This window comes from Telopea speciosissima, chromosome 6 (assembly GCF_018873765.1).
Source record: "Telopea speciosissima isolate NSW1024214 ecotype Mountain lineage chromosome 6, Tspe_v1, whole genome shotgun sequence".
Classification (NCBI taxonomy): Eukaryota; Viridiplantae; Streptophyta; class Magnoliopsida; order Proteales; family Proteaceae; genus Telopea; species Telopea speciosissima.
Genome location: NC_057921.1, coordinates 1,054,818 through 1,076,903, shown reverse-complemented (window position 1 = coordinate 1,076,903; position 22,086 = coordinate 1,054,818). Strand labels below are relative to the sequence as shown.

Genomic DNA, 22,086 nt, shown 5'->3' with positions numbered 1-22,086 from the left:
AATGAGTTGCTGGAAAAAAAAATAAAAAATAAAAAGGGAAATTTACACATACCACCCCTGAGGTTTGACGAAAGGATATTTTCACCCCCCAGTTTTAAAAAATTCTGTGTACCCCCCTGAGGTTTGCAAACGGTAACAAATAAGCCCATTCCGTCAGTTCATGACTAACACTGTTAAAACTTAGACTTGAACTGACAGAATTGCCCTTCTAAAAAGAACCCAAAAAAAAAAGAAGTGAATGGACAAAATTACCCTTGCAAGAAAAGAAAAAAAAAAAACTGCAACTCATCTTCCCCAAATCGATTGGGGAAGATGAGTTGCAGGTTTTATGCAAAATAAGTTTAAAAAGCTCTTTTATTTCATGGATAAATGAGTTAATTTTCATGAAATAAGTTGGGAAAAGTAGTGGATGAAGAATTTCCCTCTTCTTCCATCTTCCTTCTCCTTTCTTCCATCTTCCTTCCTCTGCAACTTTTTTAATCAAATAACCCTAATCAATCAATTAATGGCACCAAAATCCAAAAACGTTGAAGGTAAAACCTGGCCTTTGTTTCCTCTTCCATCTTCTTCTTCCCCATTAGCCTCTTCTTTCTTCCCAACAAACCCTAACCCCAATACCTAACCACTCTCTTACATCTCGAGGAACTCTGAAAAGGAGACTGGTGAAACATCCGCTTCTCCATGGAGTTCCAGTATCAAAGACAACCTGGCCTCTTGCGTCTTGTAGGAGCATGCCCAAATCCACCCTACCAGAGTCTAAAACATCCAATACAGAAAGAATCCTCTCATTGATTGCTTTAACAGCTCCTTGGAAGGACTCAGACTTCAAGAAATTAAGCAATCTACGAAGAATTTCCTCCAAGGTAGCCTGCGGATTGATTTCTCAGGAATACTGTTACCAGAATAGGACATTGGAACTTCTGTTTCATTCATTTCCTTCTTCAGAGGATCAACATCACAACGATTCAACCTGGTGAGCCTCTGGAAAGCCCTGATTTCAAGAGCACCGACCAAGTCCTGCCTCAGAGTAGTCTTGCTACCCACTTTCATGGAAGATGAGTTGCAGGTGGTCACTCTAGAATCTACCATCCAACCCTACTCGATCCATCTTCCTCCGCAACTTTCTTCCATCTTCCATCACCTTAGGTGAGCCTTCAAGCCCTGAACAGCAACGAATGCCCAGGCGGTTCATCGACGCGTGATCTACCCCAGCAAGGCCAAATACAGGGAGTAAGTCATCAATTTGTACAAACGAGAAGCTTCCACCGTGTGCCCTTACATTGTCGATGCCCGGTGGCAATGTCTCCAACGAAGACAGGGATCAGATTCAAATGGGTCTTGGGGTAAATGCTTCCTCTTCCTGGACAACTTCGCCACTTGGTTATGAATCAATATTGAACATTTTTACTTGCAAATAGTTAATATATGATCGATGCTTGGTATTATTTTGTTTCCTTAATCTGAATCAGAGCTGTTCCTATTTCAAATTTTCACAGTTTTAAGTTGCTACTCGTCAACAAATTAACCCTTTATCCATGAAATAAAAGAGCTTTTTAAACTTATTTTGCATAAAACCTGCTACTCATCTTCCCCAATCGATTTGGGGAAGATGAGTTGCAGTTTTTTCTTTTCTTTTCTTGCAAGGGTATTTTGTCCATTCATTTCTCTTTTTTTTGGGTTCTTTTGAGAAGGGCAATTCCGTCAGTTCAAGTTTAATTTTTAACAGTGTTAGTCATGAGCTGACGGAATGGGCTTATTTGTTACCGTTTGCAAACCTCAGGGGGGTACGCAGAATTTTCCAAAACTGGGGGTGAAAATATCCTTTCATCAAACCTCAGGGGTGGTATGTGTAAATTTCCCATCAAAAAACGAAATGTTACAAGAAATACAAATCTGAAGCTCCGAAAGGATATACTTAGAATCCAAATGAAAGATACATGCCAAATGAATCTAACAAAAAATGTAATAGTTGAGTTGCTGCTTCCAGAACTCTAAATATCAAAGAGAAGTTCCAGATGATATTTTGTATTTTTTTTTTTTAATATATAAACACAAAAAAGTAGCTGCAATGCATAAATACTAAAGAGACTCAACTACATACAATGGTACAATGAGAAAGCAACTACAACAGAAATACAAGAAAACGCACAACTAAAAAACCAAGCAGGATGGCGCATATCAACATCCTTTAAGTTCACCATTCTTGGTAAGGACCCAAATACAGATCATTTTCAGTAGCCCCCTCACTAAATAAATTATTGGGTGCTCCTGCAAGAATCTAGCCCAATCAGCCTTTTACTGGATTAAAAAGTCCCTAATCCATCAAATTTTTATGAATGCTCTGACTTGACCTGCAAAATCCAAAAGACATACACATGCTTGCTTCTATAGCAATGTACAGGGAGACAAGAATTTATATATGTATGAATGTGCCAATTAACTAGAGTTCTTCTTGCATATCTGCAAAGTTTAAGCTGATGGAAGAATCTCCAGGGCAACTTCCTTGAGGGATGGCATCGCTTCCTGCTCATGCAGACAGACGTACGTATTGTTCACTTTCTTCATGACCTTCCAGGGGCCAGGGTAGCACCTGCAGAAACCACATGAATATTAACCACCAAATAGATCTTAAAAGTATTAAATTAATAGCAATTATTTGTTAGACCAACCATATAACCATACATTTTGGTTTGGTAGGCATCTTGAAATCCTGAAGAAAGCAAGGAAAATCATTATTCCATTTTCCTCCAACTGGGAAAAGGTAGTTGTACAAATTGTGCCACTTTTTCAAAATTTAAATTGAAGGAATATGTAGTCCTATGGTAATAAGAGTTAACTGACCAAAATAAATTTCATTCCCTAAAAACAATATTTCTTCTTTTACTAAAATTTCAAATCGAGAAGAACGATAATTTACAACAGACCTGAAAAGTTTTCCTCCATTCCGCCCTTTAAAATTGTGTATATAATATACAGTTTCCATCTTAGGCAGGAAGTTCTTGGCAAGTCCGGCCAGCTTTGGGTAGAAGAATGGTGGATAATCTAAGTTCACCTCAAGGTCCACTATAGTCGTTTAAGACTGGGAAACACCAGCAGCATCAAGCAAACAATAAGGAAAGGTTATCCCATTATTAAACAAGCATCTGTGCAACTTGAACAATCTAAGTTCAGATAATTTTACTTGGTTCCAATATATTCTGTTCTTCCTAAATGTTTTGAAGAAAGCTGGTCAGGAATGATTTGTCAAAATATCACTACTTCTGCTTTCTTTTTCTACGGCAAGGTTATTGAAAGTAATTGCAGGAAATTTTATTGAGTGAATAGAGAGCGACTTTTCAGAATGTTTGTGTAATGAATGTTCACATAGGCAATCTGTCCTGGAAATATGTGAATCAAATTTGATATGAACAAAGGATACATCCACTTCTTATCCGATCGATTTCTCCATTGAATACAATCAATTTTCGAGCAGTATTCTCCACAGCTTCTCTATAAAGTTCTTCCACCACTAGCATTTCTGCATTAGAGTGGACACTAACATTACATTAAAACCTATAAACTGAAAATCAGTAGGTACAGGGGTTCAGAACTACCGTTGACATTAAAATATGGATATGCAACAAGAAAAAGTTCATCCTCTGGTTTCACACGATCTGCCATTTTCACCTTTGAGACAAAACCAAAATCTTCAAAAATTGATGGCTTTGTCAAATAATCTAGCTTAAATGAAGCACCACCAAAGGCTGATTTTCTCGCAAATTCAACTTCACTGGCCTCTGGGAAAAACTGAAAGTATCATTGTGAATGTTAAAATATGTTAGGCAACATGATAGCAAGCAACTCAGTGAGAGATGTATTTCAGAAATAGTTTCACATAACGTTCAAGTACAAGTTATTTTATAAGAATTTTGCAAAATATTTTGGTATACTACATACAAAAGCCCAATAGAATTCTAAGGCTTAAAGATAGATGTAAATCCAAGGCACTAACAAGTTATATTGGTCATTACCACTTTACCAGCATACTATCTCAATCCAAAGTATCAGTACTCACATAATCTTGGGCTAAAGACAGAATTGCTAGAGGCAGTTCAAAATATTATTGAGAAGTTGGAGCCCAATGCATCTATACAAGTTGAGGCAAATGATAGGTGAGAGTATGAGAATTGGTAGTAAATAAAGGAATATAATTAGTTAATTTATTGTACCTTGTACTAATTACTAAATTGTAAATACTAATGCAAGACGTGTTTGAACTTTGAAATGAAAACATATACAATACTTCAGATAGGCTAGCGTAAGTTTCAGTCGAAAAACTGCAGTAGAGGGTAGAAAAAAGTTAGACCCTGGTAAGTGGCATTACATTTATGAATTATAATTTTATCCCTTTAAGACATATATATTCCTAATATTCTATATTTGTAATGCAGCCGACTGGTGGATGCTTTATGGTACAAGTTCACCCAACCTGAGGAAGATAGCAGTCAGAGTGCTGACACAGACTTGTTCATCCTCCAAATGCGAGCGTAATTGGAGTACATTCTCATTGATCCACACAAAGAGGCGAAACAGATTGGGTCAGAAACGACCGGAGCAACTAGTGCATGTGCATTATAATATGAGACTAAGGATGAAGCACATACGTGAAGGAATGGACACCAATGATAGAGAACCAATCGAGCTAGCAAACATTTTCCGGGAGGACTTTATTGATGATTAGGATCCCCTATTCCAGTGGGTGAGGGATCGTGGTATACCAGAAATGGATCTGGTTAGGGGTAGACCCGACCCCACCATTGCGACTGCAACCGGTGCAGATGTTGACGAATATATGTTCGATGAGGGGCGTGTGCATTTAGAGTCGCCGAGACTTTTTGAGGCAGTAGTAGGAAGTGTTGATAATGAGGACCACCAGCCTGATGATGATGATGATGGTGGTGGTGGTGGTGGCATGCCGAGTGGTGATTATTATGATGATCGTCATGAGGGGATGCGCGAGCAATACCATTATGAGCTAGGGACGGAGGTGGGGCATGTGTGTTACACAGGTGAGACTTAGTTTACGCATGCCACATAGGATCAAGACTATGGTGTCCCCGCTACGTACCAAAGACGCCCGCGTTGCAAACAGTCACAGACTCAGGATGATGACATGAGTATGGAGACCATGCTTGAAAGTTAGGGAAGCATGAGTATAGATACTACTAGTGAGCATCAGTCATGGGATGCATCTAAGCCTTAGTATGACTGATTATGGCCAGGAAAGCACCGGTTCCGAATATAGTGGCTATGATCAGTTTGGGCAGTCAGCACATGAGTTCGACAATCAAAGCACTAGGTCGGGTTTTGTGGACATATTCTCAGTCCCAACCCAGCCACACCCATAGGTGCCGATGGTATTTCAACGGCCTGGTGACAATAGCAGTGGATCTCACGCCTGATGGCCTCATCGCAACTGCCTCTTTTATACCCTTGGATAGGGAACTTAAAATATGTTGATGACAACACTTATATGGGTTGTGTGGCAACCTATGTGGAATACTACAATAACACTATGAAATGGGAAGACTTTATGGCACGATATGGAGATGAATACTTGATTCGGCAATATGGAATGGGATGATAGATGTAATATTTTAAGATTGATGTATTGTACACTTTTACATTTGTAATGTTTATTTAAGTTGTTTTATATTAATTGTACGATTTGATTGCATTCAATTACTAAATTATGTGTAGAATATGACCTATTAGTACGTCTTCACCTACCAACCTAGGGTCCGAAGTGAAACTCCCCCTGAGCAACAAACCCTAGAGATTACTCTATATACACCATGAAGGAACGCATTCTTGACATCTAACTAGTGCAAAGGCCAGCTATGGGTGGTTGCAAGTGAGATCAAAACCCGAACAAAAGTGTGTTTAGCAACTAGAGAAAAAGCATCTGAATAATCCACTCCATACACCTGGGCATAGCCTTTGGCCACCAAGCAAGCAAGAGAGCCATCCGCATTAACCCTGACAACATATACGCAACGACAGCCTATAGCAGATTTCCCAGGTGGCAATGGAACAAGGTCCTAAATCTGGTTATGTTCCAAAACCTGCAATTCTTCCTCCATGGTTGTCCTCCAGCCAGAACTAGATAATGCCTCTACAGTGGTCTTAGGAAGAGGATGAAATTCAATAGCAAACAGACAGGCACGAAAGGAAGTGGACAAACCAGAATAGGAAACATAAGAGGAAAGAGCGTGTTGAACACACCGACGTTTACCTCAAAATGCGATGAGCAATGGGAAGGTCCAAATTTGAAGGTGGAGGAACAGAGACTGGTGTAGAATCTTTAGACAACAAAGACGTGGCAGCAGGTAGAGGGTCAATAGGAGCAGCAGCTTCTTCCCGTAGACGGTCGTAAACATTGCGAACTTCAGGCCGAGCATGCACAGGTACAGGAACAGGAATAGGAGAATGAACAATATATATTGGAATATCCTCATCTAAAGTAGATGTAATGACCGGTTCACCCATACATAACTGAGACTCAAAGAAAGAAACATCAGCTGTAATAAAGTACTTCCAAAGAGTGGGAGAATAACACCAATACCCCTTCTGAACTTGAGAGTATCCAACAAAAATAAACATAAGAGATCTAGGGTCAAGTTTGGATAATACAGGGGTATGGTCCCGAATAAAACAAACACACCCAAAAACATGGGATGGCAAATGAAATACAGCGTCGGAAGGAAAAAACAAAGTATAAGGATGTCACCTTTTAACAGAGAAGAGGGCATGCGATTGATGAGATAGCATGCAGTCAAAACAATATCCGCCCAAAAAGATTTGGTCATCTTCATTTCAAAGAGAAGGGACCGAGTAACTTCTATCAAGTGACAATTCTTTCGTTCTGCCACACCATTTTGTTGAGGTGTGTCAGGATAAGAAGACTGATGAATAATACCATGAGTGGTCATAAAAGCATTAAATGGAGCAGAAAAGTAATCTCATGCATTGTCACTACGCAAAACTTTAATATAACAACCAAATTGATTCTTTTTTTTTAAACCCGAATATTACTTGGGACCCAGGCCAGCCCCAAGAATTTTATTAATGTCAAAACTTGGAAAAAAAAATAGAAGGGGGGGATGTCCCGCCTTACCCCAACCCAAGGAGCATAACTCTCAACAAAACCTGTTCCCAAACCCAAAACAAACAAGAACATGAACTTTACATTACTCTCTAAGGACTGGTATACCAGCCTTGTCTTTCGAAAGAATACCCTACAGATCCCCCGGTGGCTGACTGCCATAGTGGAAAACAATGGAGGTACCTATATCACAAGCTAGATTGGCAAGCCAATCCGCTGCCCTATTACTTTCTCTATAAGCGAAGGATAAAAGAGGCCGAGAAGAACGAAGGAGGGTCATGTACTCTTTGAACCAGTACCATCCGCTCCATAAACTACACCTTTTATGTTGTATCATCCTGACTGTAGTGGAGGAATCTGAGTTCACCACAAAATCAGTCAAGCCTAACTCATGGCCAGCCCCTAACCAAATTGATTCTTTATTTCAGAAACAAAGGTGGAAAAAGATAGAAAATAATTCAGACCGACACTTCATTAAATATAACCATGTAACACGAGAGTAGTCATCAACAAAAGAAACAAAATACTTAAACCCAAGATTGGGCGATACGGGACAAGGACCCCATACATCAGAATGAACCAAATAAAAAGGATCAATGGCCCGTTTATGGACTCTAGGGGAATAACTCACACGGTGGAGTTTCCCAAACTGACAAGACTCACAATCTAAAACCGAAAGAGAACGAAAACTAGGATAAAGTGTCTGCAAACTCTGTAGGGAAGGATGTCCCAGCCGACAATGTATCTGGTGAGAAGATGATGTACTCGAACAGGCAACAGAAGGTGTGTCCTCAAGAAGATATAGCGCCCCCCCCCCCAAATACTCTACCTTTACCAATAGTCTTCTTCGTCTGGAGGTCCTGAAAGACAACCATCAGGGAAAAAGGTTACAAAACAGTTATATGCCTTAGTGATTTGGCTAACTGACAAAAGATTAAATGGGAATTTAGGGAACTGTAGCAAAGAAACCGTCAGCAAGGGTAACACTAGAAGAAGTGGTCTGTAAGGAGGAAAAGATACCAGACATCCTAGACATATGATCTGACGGCCCGGAATCAATAATCCAGGGCCTAGAGGTGGAGAAGCACACAGTGGCAATACCTGTCTGGACAAAAGTAGCAGTGGAAGGAGTTCCTGAGATGCCTTTCCCTGGCTGTACCGAGCATACTCCTCCTCTGTCACTCATGGTTAAAGTCAAACGGCGCTCCTCTATAGGCAAAAATGGGGCTGCTATTTCAGTACTAGCAGTGTTTGCTAGCTTGGATTGGGGTGGTTTGCCATGTAACTTCCAACAGAAACGCTTAATATGACTAGGTTTACCACAATGGTGACATGTCCTCACCAGACCAATTTTCTCAGATTTATCAATCAAGCATTGATTACCAACTGATGAAGGAACAACAGGTGTTGGATTTTTAGTAGGGCCACATCCACTTGCATGGCCGCTGCTCACAAGAGCAATGCTATCAACAATATTAGAGTCTCGTGTAGTGTCTCCGGATACACGAAGAACTCTAGAAAAAGTATCTGCAAGCGAGGGAACTTTGTCACCAAGGATCTGAGATCGAACAGAATCAAACCATGGTCCCAAGCTGCCCAAGAAGCTCATAACAACCAACTGCTCCCGTTGATTCTGCATTTAGGTCACATCAGAGGTAATGGGCAGCAGTACATTCAATTCTTCATACATACGCTTGAAATCAGCAAAGTGTTGGGTAAGTGGACAACCCTTCCTATCAACACGATAGAATTCCTGGGACAGTTTGTCAATAATAAAGGAAAAAGAAGAAGAAGAAGAGAAATCGAGAGGAAGAAGAGGAGAGGAGATGTGCAACTTGGGAGTTACACAATATGTGTAATCTCCCTCTAAACTTCAATATATAATCAGTTAAGGGTATAACAGGAAACACAAAAATAAAAGAAACAAAATAACTTGACTTAACTACCCTTCTCACATATCTCAGTATTAGCTATAGACGCTAATATCGAGACATACAAATCACGATAACACTCCCCCTCAAGCTGGAGTATAGATGTTAATCATACCCAGCTTGTTACAAATATAATCCACTCTTGTTGTTGATATATGGGCCAGAATACCGTGGGGGTACTGGACTTTTTCCCCTTTGTTTATTTGCTTGTTTTGTATAGGGTTTAGTCCCACAATGCTCATGTACATACTTTTATGTTTTAATTATTCTTATAAATAAAGTGGGGCTTGGGGTGAAGAAATCATCCAAGCCTTTCCCTAAGTTCAAGTCTCTCTACATGGTATCAGAACAGATTTCGAACTAGGGGCTGTTTCCCCTCCTTCGATTTCAGTTGTTTCTCCCTCGCTCTCTCTCTCGATCTTCTTCCCCTCTCTCTCTCTCTCTCTTCTCCCTTGTTCTCCATCCCCATATAGGGCAGCACTAATGAGGTGATCATACGATCCAGCTGCTGCCCTCATTACCTTAGTCATGTTTTATAATTCTGCTCGATAGGAACCAACCATTCCAGCCTGCGAAATTTGAAGCTTCAGTTTTTTGGGGATTGCTTCTACTTCTCTTACAAGGAATCAATTCCTCCCTTTGAAGACCACAACCTGCAGCATGATTTTCCTCTTATTGGTTCAAGTTCTTATCTCAGATTTGATCACAGTTTCAAGACCTCCTAAGATCGATTTTTACAAAAACATGGTTTTTTTTTTCAAAACCCTGACAATTGTCGATCTAGGTGTTTGGGCCCTCTATTGTTTCTGAATTTTTTAAGGCTGTTTCTCCACTTATAAAGACCCACTCGACTGCACTTTGGGCTTCAACAGTTCAGTTTTTGAAGACCTCCTTTAGATCGATTCCACCATCACAGGGTTTTTATCAAAACCCTGAAACCTATCGATCTTGGAGTTGCTGCCCCTATTGGACCTGATTTTTTGCAGGTGTTTTCTTCCTTTATTAAGGGCTCCTCGACTTCAGTTTCAGCCAATTCACTTCAGTTTTTTGGTCTCTTGGATCCTTCATCGATTTCAGCAATTCAGGGTTTTGTTCAAAACCCTGGCAATATCGATCTAGGTTTTATCATTGGCTGCTGATTCTGATTTTTGGAGACTTCTGTCATCTCCTTACAAGGGGCTTTTCCTCCATATTTCAGCTCTTCACTTGAAGATATTATTGGGCTTCTCTGCTGCCAATATGGGTGATTCTTCCACTTCTACAGCTACTTCGGCTCATGATGGCCACAGCAAGACAGACTATCACAGTTTTCCACCCAACCCTATTAAACTTGATGGCTCAAATTACCTTCTATGGTCCAGATCTGCCTCCTTTGCCATTGCTGGCCGTGGTCTCACCAGCCATATTAATGACACTAGTGTGATGCCCAGTGACCAAGGACCTGCTCAGGAAAAGTGGCTTGCCAATAATGGTGTTCTCATGTCTTATCTGATAAGCTCTATGACTTCAGATTTACAGCATAACTTTCTTCTTCTGGACACTGCCTCCCAGATTTGGGCTGCATGCAAGGAAACATATGGGCAGCTTGGCAATGATGCCCAAATATATGAACTCCGGAAGAAGGTTCTTCACACCACTCAGGGAGACATTTCAGTTTCAAAATACTATGCTACTCTCCGCAGTCTGTGGCAACAGTTGGACCATTTCTCTGACTTCCACCCTACTACAGTGGCTGATATTGCTTCCTATAAGAAGCACGTGGACAAGATCAGAGTATATGATTTTTTGGCTAGCTTGAATGTGGAGTATGATCCGATCCGTGTTCAGGTGTTGGGCCATAAGCCTTTTCCCACACTTGAACAATCTTATGCATTGGTGTCTTCTGAGGTGAACCGGAGGGCTGCTATGTTGCACCCTCCTATTACTGACAGATCAGCTCTCAAGGCTGCTGCCCCTGCCACTCCTACCTCTAGTGGCACTGCTTCTCTTGGTGATTCTACTACAGGGACTGTTGTTTGTGAGCACTGTCACAAACCCTATCACACCAAAGAGAAGTGCTGGAAACTTCATGGGAAACCAGCTGATTTTGAAGCTAAAAGGGCTGCCAAGACCAGGAATAAGACAAAGACCAAGGCCCATCAGATTGAGACTGTTACTGCAGCCCCTGTTACTGACCCTGGTCTATCCCAGGATGATCTACAGCCACTCCTATGTATGCTAAGGTCTTCCGCTGCTGCTGCCTCTACTACATCAGCTATTGCCAATTCATCTGCTCCTTCAGGTTCACACTTTGCCCGGTCAGGTATTCCATTTGGAGGTCATTGTGCCTCTGTAGCTTTCCATCCTTGGATCATAGATTCTGGAGCTACAGATCATATGACCGGTTCCTCTAGTTTGTTTCATAGATACTCTCCCACTTCTAGGAAAGACAAGGTCAAAGTGGCTGATGGTTCTCTTTCTTCCATATCTGGAAAGGGAATCATCAACTGCACTTCCTCTCTTCCTTTGTCTTCCGTTTTGCACATTCCTAATTTTACTACTAACCTTCTTTCCATTAGTAGTATTACTCGTGATCTTAACTGCAAAGTCACTTTTTTCCTTCTCATTGTGTTTCAGGATCTGGAGTCTGGGAAGACGATTGGATTGGATAAAGTGCACGGTGGGCTGTATCTGCTTGATGACAGTCGCTTCTCTCCACCACCATTACATTCTCCGCCACACCAAAACTCCATGGTCTCTTCTGAACTCTACCAATGGCACTCTAGGTTAGGTCACCCCCCTTTAGGAATCTTAGCTCATTTATTTCCTAGTCTGGTCACCCTTCGTACTAAGGATGACTTTTTTTGTGAGGGTTATGTTCTGGCCAAACAGACACGTTCAAATTATCCAATTTCTAATAAAAGGAGTTCTTTTATTTTAATTTGGTGCATTCTGATGTTTGGCGCCCTAGTCGTAAACCTTCTATTTCTGGCCATCGTTGGTTTGTCTCTTTCATTGATTGTCATTCTAGGAATACATGGGTACATCTTTTGCACACTAAAAATCAAGTTTTATCATGTTTTCAGCATTTTCAATAAATGATTCAAACACACGTCCAGGCTACTCTCAAAGTATTGAGAAGTGATAATAAAACGGAGTATACAGAATCACAATTTCAAAAATATTTCGCTGACCATGGCATCCTTCATCAAATTAGTTGTGTTGATACCCCTGCCTAGAATGGTGTGGCAAAACGAAACAATCGCCACTTGTTAGAGATGGCCAGGGCTTTGATGTTTGCGAGGAATGTCCCATCTCAATATTGGGGGGATGCGGTACTCACTGCCGCCTATCTCATCAATAGGCTGCCTTCTAGGGTTCTTAACTCTCGTAGCTGTGAAACCCACCTCTAATTTGCCCACCTCTAATTTGAACTTTTTCGAACTTGTGTGACTACAAGTTCTGGGTCTGTGTCTATGCTTGCCTCTACGTTGTGGGCTGCATCGGTAGTGGATTCAGAGCAATCCTTTGACACACCTGTGGAGCATTCCGAGGAACCAGGACAGCTAGCTATCCTTGAGTCTGAAAATCCTACCGGGTTCCAACATATTCTAGGCTAGTAAATAGGTAAGAATCCCATTTTATATGTATATATGTTGTATTTCTAATTAATTAGTGTATTAGGGGCAGAATAGTAATTTTTACCTAGTGGGACCCGCACCCTTTGTAGATCTGGACTGCCTGTGTGTCAACATACCCGGGCCCACCTTCATGGACTATAAAGACTTAAGATATAACTTAAAAACTTGAATTAACTAATTAATTAACTTTAGAATTAGATTTGAAAATCACATTCCTAAAACCAATTCTTATTAAGCCACGGCAAACATGCCTTAAATTAAACCACTATATGTACCAACATATAACACTATTCATTCATTCCTAAACTAAAAGAATCGATTCCAGCCTTAGAACCTTGGAGAAATAAGAAGAAGGAAGGAGAAAAGAGAAGAAGAAGGGAAGAGAAGACTATACACTTGGGCTTTGATCCTACACTTGAATTGGAGCTTTGGGATTGAAATTGGAGACCTTGTTGCATGTTTCAAGGTTGTTTACTCACTGATTCACTAGTGTATTCAGGTAAGCAATGAATCCTTACTGTTCCCTTCTTCCTCTCCTCAAATTCTCAGCCCTAATCATATCCTAAACCTGTTCCAGCCATTAAACCACAGGAAACCAAGTTTTATTAATCAATTTCAGCATACATAAACCTGTTTTGGGTTAATTAGTGTTCAAATTATACCTGAGACCTGAAAGCTGCCCTTAGGAACCCAATTCCTGGTTTGATTGATCAATTGACAAACCCTAGCATAATCAATTTGGGGTTTATTAGTTAAATTCCCAAATTGGTTTTGACTTTTGAATTAAATTGTTAAATTAGACTAACCCACCTTAGAATAGGTCCAAAAAGTGAAATTGGATGCTTGCATGTCAAGATCCATGAAGTACAAGGAAAACCCCCAATTCTGGAATTTGAACCGGATGCAAAACCAGAGTTTGAACCGGTCATCCGATTCATTCACATTGGCCCTGAATCCGGTTCACTATTTTGAGATGGTTTTGAACCTAATTGCTAGGGGTTTGACCTAGGGTTTCTTCCATGTCTAATTCATGATACCTACTGCTGTTTTAGGACTGTAATTATCATTTGGGTGAGGTTAATTGGGAGTTGGACCATCTTCTTGCTTGGGTTAACATCCAACTCTAGGTAAGGGGATTTTGACTTAATTTCAGTGTGTTTGTTGTATTAATTTCTATTTATTAATATTGCCATGTCATACATCATAATAATACTTTGATCATATAGTTTTATAGCTTTTTCTTTCTTTACATTAGATGATGCATGTTATTAGGACGCATTACATAATGCATATGCATGAAATTACTTATGTTCTTAAATTGATGTTGTTATTACTATTGTTGGACAGAATTATCTTACTATCTTATACTGATTCATATGTCATCATGATAGTACGCATATGGTTAGGATTGGCATGAACCCAGTGCTACGACCCTTGCCACAGGGTAAAGGTGTTGGATAACCCGTGGCGGTCGAAGGGTTAATACCGGAATGTCATTCACTGTCCCAGGTCTGATGAGTACATACCGGAATGGGAACAACAGTAGGGTTATCACTGGGGGTTCGTCAGGGTCTGATGTGTATATCCCGGAACTGGTGGGTCCCCACCTTAGTAGAGTGGTATTCTTGGGAAGACCGATGAGTTCATTCCGTGACTGGGAATATCATACCTACTACAGTAGCATTTATACCTCATGAGACCTAGACATTGATGTTAGTAACATTCTTAAATGTAAGCCATGCATCATGGACTATGTGCTTGTGTTTGCATGTTTCCCTTGCTGGGCTCGGTAGAGCTCACCCCTGTGGTACCTTTTCTTTTTCAAATAGTGCTGCTGGTTTTGAGAAACCGAATGATGTTTATATTACTACTTCTGACTTCCACACCGAGGGAGACCGTGCGGTGCAGAAGTTTGAAGTTCATGAAGCCTTCTGTGGATGCGATGCATGCGCGTTCACTTAATCTGGCCTGATGGAGCAGGCTAATCTTTTGTGTTTATAAACTTTTTGTTAAAAATAATATGTAGTTATTGTTCTACTTTTGTACTTGTGGTGCCTTTTGAGAACTATACATTGTATCACAGGTTTCACTTAATATTAATACTCAGTTATCATCCAACTCCTTTATTATTATTATTATTATTGTTATTATTACTGTTTATTCTCTTCCGCTGCAATGATTTACTGTGTTTATGAACTGTGATATGGAGTACTCCACTAATTGATCCTGGGGGATCGATCGAATGCCAATTGGCATTCGGTCACACCTTGCCCTTACTAACCGGGCCAGGGTGTGACATTTTAGTGGTATCAGAGCAAATGGAGCTCTACTCTTGTTTACAGCCTAAATCATAACACAGCAGCATCTTAGACTCATTAACCCGAAGGTGAGTCTACCTAATGTTGAATTAAAATCTTAAATTAAAAGCTTCAAACTAAAAGAAACTTAATATGTTAAGATACATAAATATTATGTTATGTAATTATATTTTGTGAAATATCATGTATTAAAGTTTGATTTTTATACTTATATAATTATAAATGCATATTATAATGATAAATTGTTATAATATTATGCCTTATATAAGGCACGGTAATTGTATGTCTTTATTTAACCTTAGTATTTACCTTGTTATTGATGCATATCAAACTATTTTTGTAAATGCTAATAGTTTGATTCTTTCCTCAGCTAATCAACCATGGTTGGACAATATCCAAACACTTATCAGCGTGTGAATGTTGGTGGATGTACTAATACGGCCTCTACTTCTAATCCCCCTAATGTTGATCAGTCCCAAAGGGAGGATGTTCATGAAAATCCTCCAAATCTCACGGTCCGAGATGTTACTGCTATAGTAGATCATATGATGGACCGGCAACACGAACTAATGCAACAGTTTATGACTACTATGGCCACACAGATGCAAGATACTGTGAGGTCCATGCAGACCCCTCCTACTGCTCCTACTACCCCTATTACTCCTACTGTCCCAGCTGTACAAAATGCTCCTGCAAATGATGCTACTGGCCGCTTAATAGAGAGATTCTTAAAGATCCAGCCCCTTACTTTTGTTGGGATCTCTAAGGATTCCCTTCAACCAGTTAAGTAGATTAAAGAAATGGAGAAAGCCTTTGAGTTCTTAGGCTGCAATGAAGAACAGAAAATTTCTTGTGCGAGATATAAGCTACAGCAAGAAGCAGAAGCTTGGTGGCAGATCACTAAGCCTATTTTAGCTGCTGCCCACCCTGTTCTAACCTGGGAAATCTTCAAGGAAACCTTCTTTGGCAACTATTTCCCTACTAGTGTGAGAAAGCAGAAGGAAGTGGAACTCATGGAGTTAGTTCAAGGCCCTAGATCAGTGTTAGAATATCAACAGAAGTTCGAAGAACTCTTCTTCTTCGCTCCTCCCCACTTGAACACTGATGAGGCTAAAGCACAAAAGTTTGAAGATGGATTGAGGCCATCTCTTGCCACAGTAATGATTACATATAAGGCTCAAGGTTACTCAGAAGTTGTACAAATAGCTAAGAGGATTGAAGACAAACAGAGAGATACCTATCTGACTAATATGGGGTCTGGCAAGAGATCAGTACCTTTTGCAGACAGAGAATACAGTAAATTTCCTAAGCCAGTTTACTACAGCTCAGCCTCTTCTCAACTGCAAAAGGGGGCTATAGAGTCATCAGCTCCTAAGCCAGTGTATGCAAATCCTAACATCAAGGCTGTAGAAGTTCCGACAAGTGTAGCCAGCCAGGAAGCCAAGTGCTATAATTGTGGTCAAACAGGCCACTATTCAAGGACCTGTACCAATCGGAGACCTCCACTACCCCGTCGACAACAAGGCAACCAGCCTCAAGGTCGAGTTTATTCTGTCTCCGCTGGGGAAGCTGAGGCAAGTCAGACTATAGTTACAGGTATAAACTCTAGTTATATTTTTCTTATATTCATTGTTTGGTGACATACACATGCATTCATCAAATTTTGTCAAATAGGTACCATTCTTGTCTGTGCATCGCCAGCATATACACTGTTTGATACCGGAGCCACGCACTCCTTTGTGTCTCCGCCTTTTGCGAAGAGAATGGGGATTACACCCAAGAGTCTAACCAATGGTTTGGTGGTTAGCACACCCACAGGATCGACAATAGAATTAGACACGGTGTATGAGCCATGTTCTGTAAGGATTGCTGCCCGAGAAATGACAGCACATCTAATCCAACTTGATATGACCGACTTTGATGTCATATTGGGTATGGATTGGTTGGCAGCATACAAAGCAAATGTGCTTTGTGCAGATAAGAAGATTGTTTTCCAGCCTAAGGGAGAACAAGGGTTTATATTTGTGGGAGACAAGAAGAAAAAGTCAGTGAAGACAGTTATTTCAGCACTTCAGATGAAGAAATTGCTTAGCAAAAGTTGTCAGGGATACCTTGTCTCAGTGATAGATATAGAGACTAAGGTTAGGCCTATATCGGAAATTCCTATCGTGAGGGAGTTTTCTGATGTGTTCCCTGATGATTTGACAAGTCCACCTCCATAAGGGAGACTGAGTTTATAGTTGATTTGCTTCCAGGAGCAGCACCAATGTCCAAGGCACCGTATAGAATGGCGCCAAGTAAGTTAAAAGAATTGCAAGCTCAGCTGCAAGGCTTACTAAGAAAGGGGTTTGTCAGGCCAAGTGTCTCACCTTGGGGTGCACCGGTATTATTTGTGAAGAAGAAAGATGGGAGTATGCGCATGTGCATATATTACCAAGAACTGAACAAGTTGACAATAAAGAATAGATATCCTTTGCCAAGGATTGATGACCTTTTTTATCAGCTACAAGGTGCAAGGGTGTTTTCGAAGATTGATCTTAGATCTGGATACCATCAACTTCAAGTCAGAGAAGGCGACATCAATAAAACAGCCTTTCGAACTCGATATGGGCATTATGAGTTCTTAGTGATGCCCTTTGGCCTTACTAATGCACCGGCAGCTTTTATGGAGCTAATGAATCGGGTTTTCCATGATGTCTTGGATAAATTTGTAATTGTATTCATAGATGACATCTTGGTTTACTCAAAGAATGAAGAAGAACATGCAGAACACTTGAGATTTGTAATGCAAAGGCTAAGGGAGAAACAATTGTATGCCAAATTCAGCAAATGTGAATTTTGGCTATCACAAGTTGGATTTCTGGGCCATATTGTTTCAGCAAAGGGAATTGAAGTAGATCCTGCAAAGATTGAAGCAATTGTGGAATGGGAGACTCCCAAGTCAGTGGCTGAAATAAAGAGTTTCTTGGGATTAGCTGGCTATTACAGAAAGTTCATAGAAAACTTTTCTAAGATAGCAATGCCTATGACTCAGTTGACAAAGAAAGGTGTCAAGTATGAGTGGTCTAAGGCTTGTGAGAAAAGCTTTCAAGAGCTGAAACAGAAGCTAATAACAGCCCCTGTTCTGATTGTTCCAGATGGCACTGAAGGAATGGTTGTGTATACTGATGCTTCCAAAGTAGGACTTGGATGAGTATTGATGCAACATGGGAAGGTTGTCGCATATGCTTCTCGACAACTAAAGGAGTACGAGAAGAATTATCCTACATATGATCTAGAATTGGCTGCAGTGGTCTTTGCTTTGAAGATATGGAGGCATTACCTCTATGGAGAGAAGATAGAGATTTACACAGATCATAAGAGTCTTAAATATTTCTTCACTCAGAAGGAATTGAACATGAGACAGAGAAGATGGCTAGAACTTGTAAAGGACTATGAATGTGAGATCCTCTACCATCCAGGCAAAGCCAATGTAGTGGCTGATGCTCTGAGCAGAAAGTTATCAGACTGGTCAACAGAAATGATACATTTGAACAAGCATCTAGTGAAAGAGTTCAAGGGTCTGGACATGACCTTTGTGAGGGGAAATACCACTGAGGGTCTAGCTGCATTAACTGTGGAGCCTTCCCTTAGAGCACGGATCATTTCAGCTCAATCTTCTGATAAAGAATTTCAAAGGATAATGGACGAGATCAAGGAAGGTAGACAGAGGGACTTGGACTTTACCTTAACTCCAAGTGGTGTCCTCATGTTCAGAGGCAGATTGTGTGTGCCTGCAGTTGATGACCTGAAAGATTTGGTGTTGAAAGAAGCACACCAATCTTTGGTGTCTATACATCCAGGGAGTACTAAAATGTACAAGGACCTGAAGCAATACTTGTGGTGGTATGGAATGAAGAATGATGTAGCAACTTTTGTGTCTAAGTGTTTGACCTGCCAACAAGTAAAGGCTATTAGACATCGACCTGGTGGATTGCTACAGTCATTGTCTATACCGGAATGGAAATGGGAACAGATTACAATGGACTTTGTCACAGGCCTCCCTCGCACTAGAAAGGGTATGGATACCATTTGGGTGGTTGTAGACAGGCTAACAAAAACAGCCCATTTCATTCCTATGAAGATCACTTATTCCATGGATAAGTTGGCAAAACTGTATGTTGATAACATTGTTCGACTACATGGAGTGCCAGTAGATATTGTGTCAAACAGGGATTCCAGATTTACATCAAGATTTTGGAAGAGTCTGCAGAGTGCAATGGGTACCAATTTGAACCATAGCTCCTGAAACAGATGGCCAATCAAAAAGAACAATTCAGACCTTGGAAGACATGCTTAAGGCATGTGCACTAGAGATGAGTGGCAGCTGGGATGAGCATCTATCCCTAGTTGAGTTTGCCTATAATAATAACTACCAAGCATCTATTGAAATGACTCCTTTCAAGGCATTATATGGAAGAACTTGTCACACCCCATTATAGTGGGATGAAGTTGATGAGCGACGCATTCTGGGTCCAGAACTGGTTCAATCTACTTGTGAGAAAGTTGATCTTATAAAAGAAAAGATCAGGGCAGCTCAGTCTCGACAGAAAAGCTATGCTGACAAGAGAAGACAGCACATACAGTTTAATGTTGGAGAGAAGGCTTTCTTGAAAGTATCTCCAACTAAGGGAGTTGTACGCTTTGGTAAAAGAGGGAAGCTCAATCCAAGGTACATTGGTCCTTTTGAGATTCTAGCCAGAGTTGGAGCAGTGGCCTACAAGTTAGCACTACCTCCATCACTTGTAGGTGTGCATGATGTCTTCCATGTCTCTATGTTGAGGCAATATATACCCGATTCTACGCATCTCTTACCGCAGCAACCTGCTGAGCTAGTTGCTGATTTGACATATGAGGAGGTACCAGAAGAAATCCTTGATAGGAAAGAACATAATCTAAGGAACCGTACTATCTCTTTCGTTAAAGTCAAATGGAGTAATCACTCTCCTGGTGAGGCATCTTGGGAGAGGGAAGACGTGATGCGACAAAGATATCCCTATCTTTTTTACTTACCAGGTACGTTAAATTTCGAGGACGAAATTTATTATAAGGTTGGGGGAGTGTGAAACCAACCTCTAATTTGAACTTTTTCGAACCTATGTGACCACAGGTTCTGAGTCTGTGTCTATGTTTGCCTTTACGTTATGGGCTGCATCGGTAGTGGATTCAGAGCAATCCTTTAACACAACAATGGAGCATTCCGAGGAGCCAGGACAGCTAGCTATTCTTGAGTCTGAAAATCCTGCCGGGTTCCAACATATCAGTTTCTTATGCCAGACTTGCTAGGTCGAGCATATGCGGAACCTCACCATATCCTAGGCTGGTAAATAGGTAAGAATCCCATTTTATATATATATATATATATATGTTGTATTTCTAATTAATTAGTGTATTAGGGGCAGAATAGTAATTTTTACCCAGTGGGACCCACACCCTTTGTAGATCTGAACTGCCTGTGTGTCAACATACCCGGGCCCACCTTCATGGCCTATAAAGACTTAAGATATAACTTAAAAACTTGAATTAACCAATTAATTAACTTTAGAATTAGATTTGAAAATCACATTCCTAAAACCAATTCTTATTAAGCTATGGCAAACATGCCTTAAATTAAACCACTATACGTACCAACATATAACACTATTCATTCATTCCTAAACTAAAAGAATCGATTCCAGCCTTAAAACCTTGGAGAAAATAGAAGAAGGAAGGAGAAAAGAGAAGCAGAAGAAGGGAAGAACAGACTATACACTTAGGCTTTAATCCTACACTTGAATTGCAGCTTTGGGACTGAAATTGGAGACCTTGTTGCATGTTTCAAAGCTGTTTACACAGTGATTCACTACTGTATTCAGGTAAGCAATGAATCCTTACTGTTCCCTTCTTCCTCTCCTCAAATTCTCAGCCCTAATCATGTCCTAAACCAGTTCCAGCCATTAAACCATAGGAAACCAAGCTTTATTAATCAATTTCAGCATACATAAACCTGTTTTGGGTTAATTAGTATTCAAATTATACCTGAGACCTGAAAGCTGCCCTTAGGAACCCAATTCCTGGTTTGATTGATCAATTGACAAACCCTAGCATAATCAATTTGGGGTTTATTGGTTAAATTCCCAAATTGGTTTTGACTTTTGAATTAAATTGTTAAATTAGACTGACCCACCTTAGAATAGGTCCAAAAAGTGAAATTGGATGCTTGCATGTCAAGATCCATGAAGTACAAGGAAAACCCCCAATTCTGGAATTTGAACCGGATGCAAAACCAGAGTTTGAACCGGTCGTCCGATTCACAATGGCCCTGAATCCGGTTCACTATTTTGAGATGGCTTTGAACCTAATTGCTAGGGGTTTGACCTAGGGTTTCTTCCATGTCTAATTCATGATACCTACTGCTGTTTTAGGACTGTAATTATCATTTGGGTGAGGTTAATTGGGAGTTGGACCATCTTCTTGCTTGGGTTAACGTCCAACCCTAGGTAAGGGGATTTTGACTTTATTTCAGTGTGTTTGTTGTATTAATTTCTATTTATTAATATTGCCATGTCATACATCATAATAATAATTTGATCATATAGTTTTATAGCTTTTTCCTTCTTTGCATTAGATGATGCATGTTATTAGGACGCATTACATGATGCATATGCATGAAATTACTTATGTTCTTGAATTGATGTTGTTATTACTATTGTTGGACAGAATTATCATACTATCTTATACTGATTCATATGTCATCATGATAGTACGCATATGGTTAGGATTGGCATGAACCCAGTGCTACGACCCTTGCCAACAGGAGTAAAGGTGTTGGATAACCCGTGGCAGGTCTGAAGGGTTAATACCGGAATGTCATTCACTGTCCCAAGTCTGATGAGTACATACCGGAATGGGAACAACAGTAAGGTTATCACTGGGGGTTCGTCGGGGTCTGATGTGTATATCCCGGAACTGGCGGGTCCCCACCGCAGTAGAGTGGTACTCTTGGGAAGACCGATGAGTTCATTCCGTGACTGGGAATATCATACCTACTACAG

General features: G+C 40.4%; 1 protein-coding gene and 1 long non-coding RNA gene across 3 annotated transcripts in view; one reads left to right on the top strand and one right to left on the bottom strand.

The window, feature by feature from the left end:
• The first annotated feature begins 1,889 nt into the window (after window positions 1-1,889).
• On the top strand, window positions 1,890-18,367 carry LOC122666324. The gene is made up of 3 exons (XR_006333529.1): window positions 1,890-2,025; window positions 8,141-8,146; window positions 18,357-18,367. It is a non-coding gene; the product is annotated as an uncharacterized LOC122666324 (long non-coding RNA).
• LOC122666323 (protein LPA3) overlaps window positions 2,175-22,086 on the bottom strand; it is a 58,712-nt gene continuing 38,800 nt past the window's right edge. Inside the window, exons 6-9 of one of the 2 annotated variants that reach the window (XM_043862521.1) lie at window positions 3,594-3,786; window positions 3,419-3,517; window positions 2,925-3,063; window positions 2,175-2,590 (exon numbers count right to left, since the gene is read on the bottom strand). In XM_043862521.1, coding sequence (XP_043718456.1) covers window positions 2,470-2,590; window positions 2,925-3,063; window positions 3,419-3,517; window positions 3,594-3,786 — 552 coding nt within the window. In that variant the 3' untranslated portion in view covers window positions 2,175-2,469. The remainder of the gene's footprint in view (window positions 2,591-2,924; window positions 3,064-3,418; window positions 3,518-3,593; window positions 3,787-22,086) is intronic. The other variant, XM_043862522.1, reaches the window with a different exon arrangement.